At 72.9% G+C, this 1,384-nt stretch overlaps 1 protein-coding gene across 2 annotated transcripts; it reads left to right on the top strand.

Annotated features, from left to right (window-relative positions):
- The first annotated feature begins 244 nt into the window (after positions 1-244).
- NKX2-4 (NK2 homeobox 4) lies at positions 245-1,384 on the top strand. Of its 2 annotated transcripts, XM_051614783.1 has the most exons (3): positions 248-623; positions 741-1,198; positions 1,244-1,384. In XM_051614783.1, the coding sequence occupies exons 1-3, from the start codon at positions 248-250 to the stop codon at positions 1,382-1,384; spliced, it is 975 nt and encodes a 324-aa protein (XP_051470743.1). The 2 variants fall into 2 exon arrangements, with proteins under 2 accessions (XP_051470744.1, XP_051470743.1); XM_051614784.1 differs by having other exon boundaries at positions 245-623; positions 741-1,384.

The following is a 1,384-nucleotide window of genomic DNA, read 5'->3' as shown; positions in this document are numbered from 1 at the left end:
GGAGGGGGACGGGGAGGGCGGCGGGAGGCGGGGAGGGGACGGGGCCGACCGCCGTCGCTCTCCCCCGCCGGGCTCTCTCGCTCCGCCCCCCCGTGTCTGGCGTAAACCCGGCTCCGGGCTAAAAGAAACGGCGAGCTAACGGTGCCCGGGGCTGGTGGCCGCCGCGCCGCGCCTCGCCCGCGGACGGTTTGCCGGTGCCGGCAGTGCCCGGCCCGGCCCATCCCGGCCCGACCCGATCCGTCGCGCCATGTCGCTGAGCCCCAAGCACACGACTCCCTTCTCGGTCACCGACATCCTCAGCCCGATGGAGGAAAGCTACAAGAAGTTCGGCGGCATGGACGGGGCGGGAGGGCTGGGCGCTCCCCTCGGGCCCTACCGGCAGCCTCCCGTGCCTCCCCCCGCTGCCGCCGTCCCGCAGCACGTCGTGGCCGGTCCCACCGGGGCGGCCGCCTACCACATGCCTCACGGCGTCTCCCAGTTCCCCCACGGAGCCGTCGGGGGCTACTGCAACGGCGGGTTGGGCAACATGGGCGAGCTGCCCGCCTACCCCGAGGGGATGCGGAGCGGAGCTGCGGGAAGCGGCGGCTGGTACGGGGCCAGCGGCGACCCCCGATACTCCAGCAGTAAGTGCGGGCGAGCGGCGGGCGGGGGGGGGGACGGGCGAAGGGCGGTGGGAGGGAAAGGACACCCGCGGCCCCCGACGGGGCGTCCGCTGGCTCTGAGCCGCTTGTCCCACTCAGTCTCCAGGTTCATGGGCCCTTCAGCGGGGATGAACGTGGCCGGGATGAGTGGCCTAAGCGGCATCGCCGAGGGCGCCAAGGGCATCGTGCCGCTCCATGCGGCCCCGCGGAGGAAGAGGAGGGTGCTCTTCTCCCAGGCTCAGGTCTACGAGCTGGAGCGGCGGTTCAAGCAGCAGAAGTACCTGTCGGCGCCAGAGCGGGAGCACCTAGCCAGTCTGATCCACCTCACCCCCACCCAGGTGAAGATCTGGTTCCAGAACCACCGCTACAAGATGAAGCGCCAGGCCAAGGACAAGGCGGCCGCCCAGCAGCTGCACTCCGAAGGTGGTCCCGGCCTCTGCCAGCAGCCCTCACCCCGCCGAGTCGCCGTGCCCGTGCTGGTGAAGGACGGCAAGCCCTGCCCGCCGCCGAGCAGCAGCACCCCGGCTCCCGGCCAGCCCCCGGCCCCCTCGGTCCCCGCCGCCCCCGCCGCCGCCCACCCGCACCCCGGCTCGCTGGGGCAGGCGGCCGACCTGGAAGAGCTCTCGCCGAGCCCACCTGCGTTGCACGGCCAGATTCCCCCCCTTGCCACCCTGGACTCGGCCGGCGTCGACTACAACGGCGGCATGGTCAGCCCGAACCTGCTCTATGGCAGGACGTGGTAA

This window comes from Apus apus, chromosome 3, assembly GCF_020740795.1.
Source record: "Apus apus isolate bApuApu2 chromosome 3, bApuApu2.pri.cur, whole genome shotgun sequence".
Taxonomy (NCBI): Eukaryota; Metazoa; Chordata; class Aves; order Apodiformes; family Apodidae; genus Apus; species Apus apus.
This window is presented reverse-complemented; position numbering and strand designations above follow the sequence as displayed.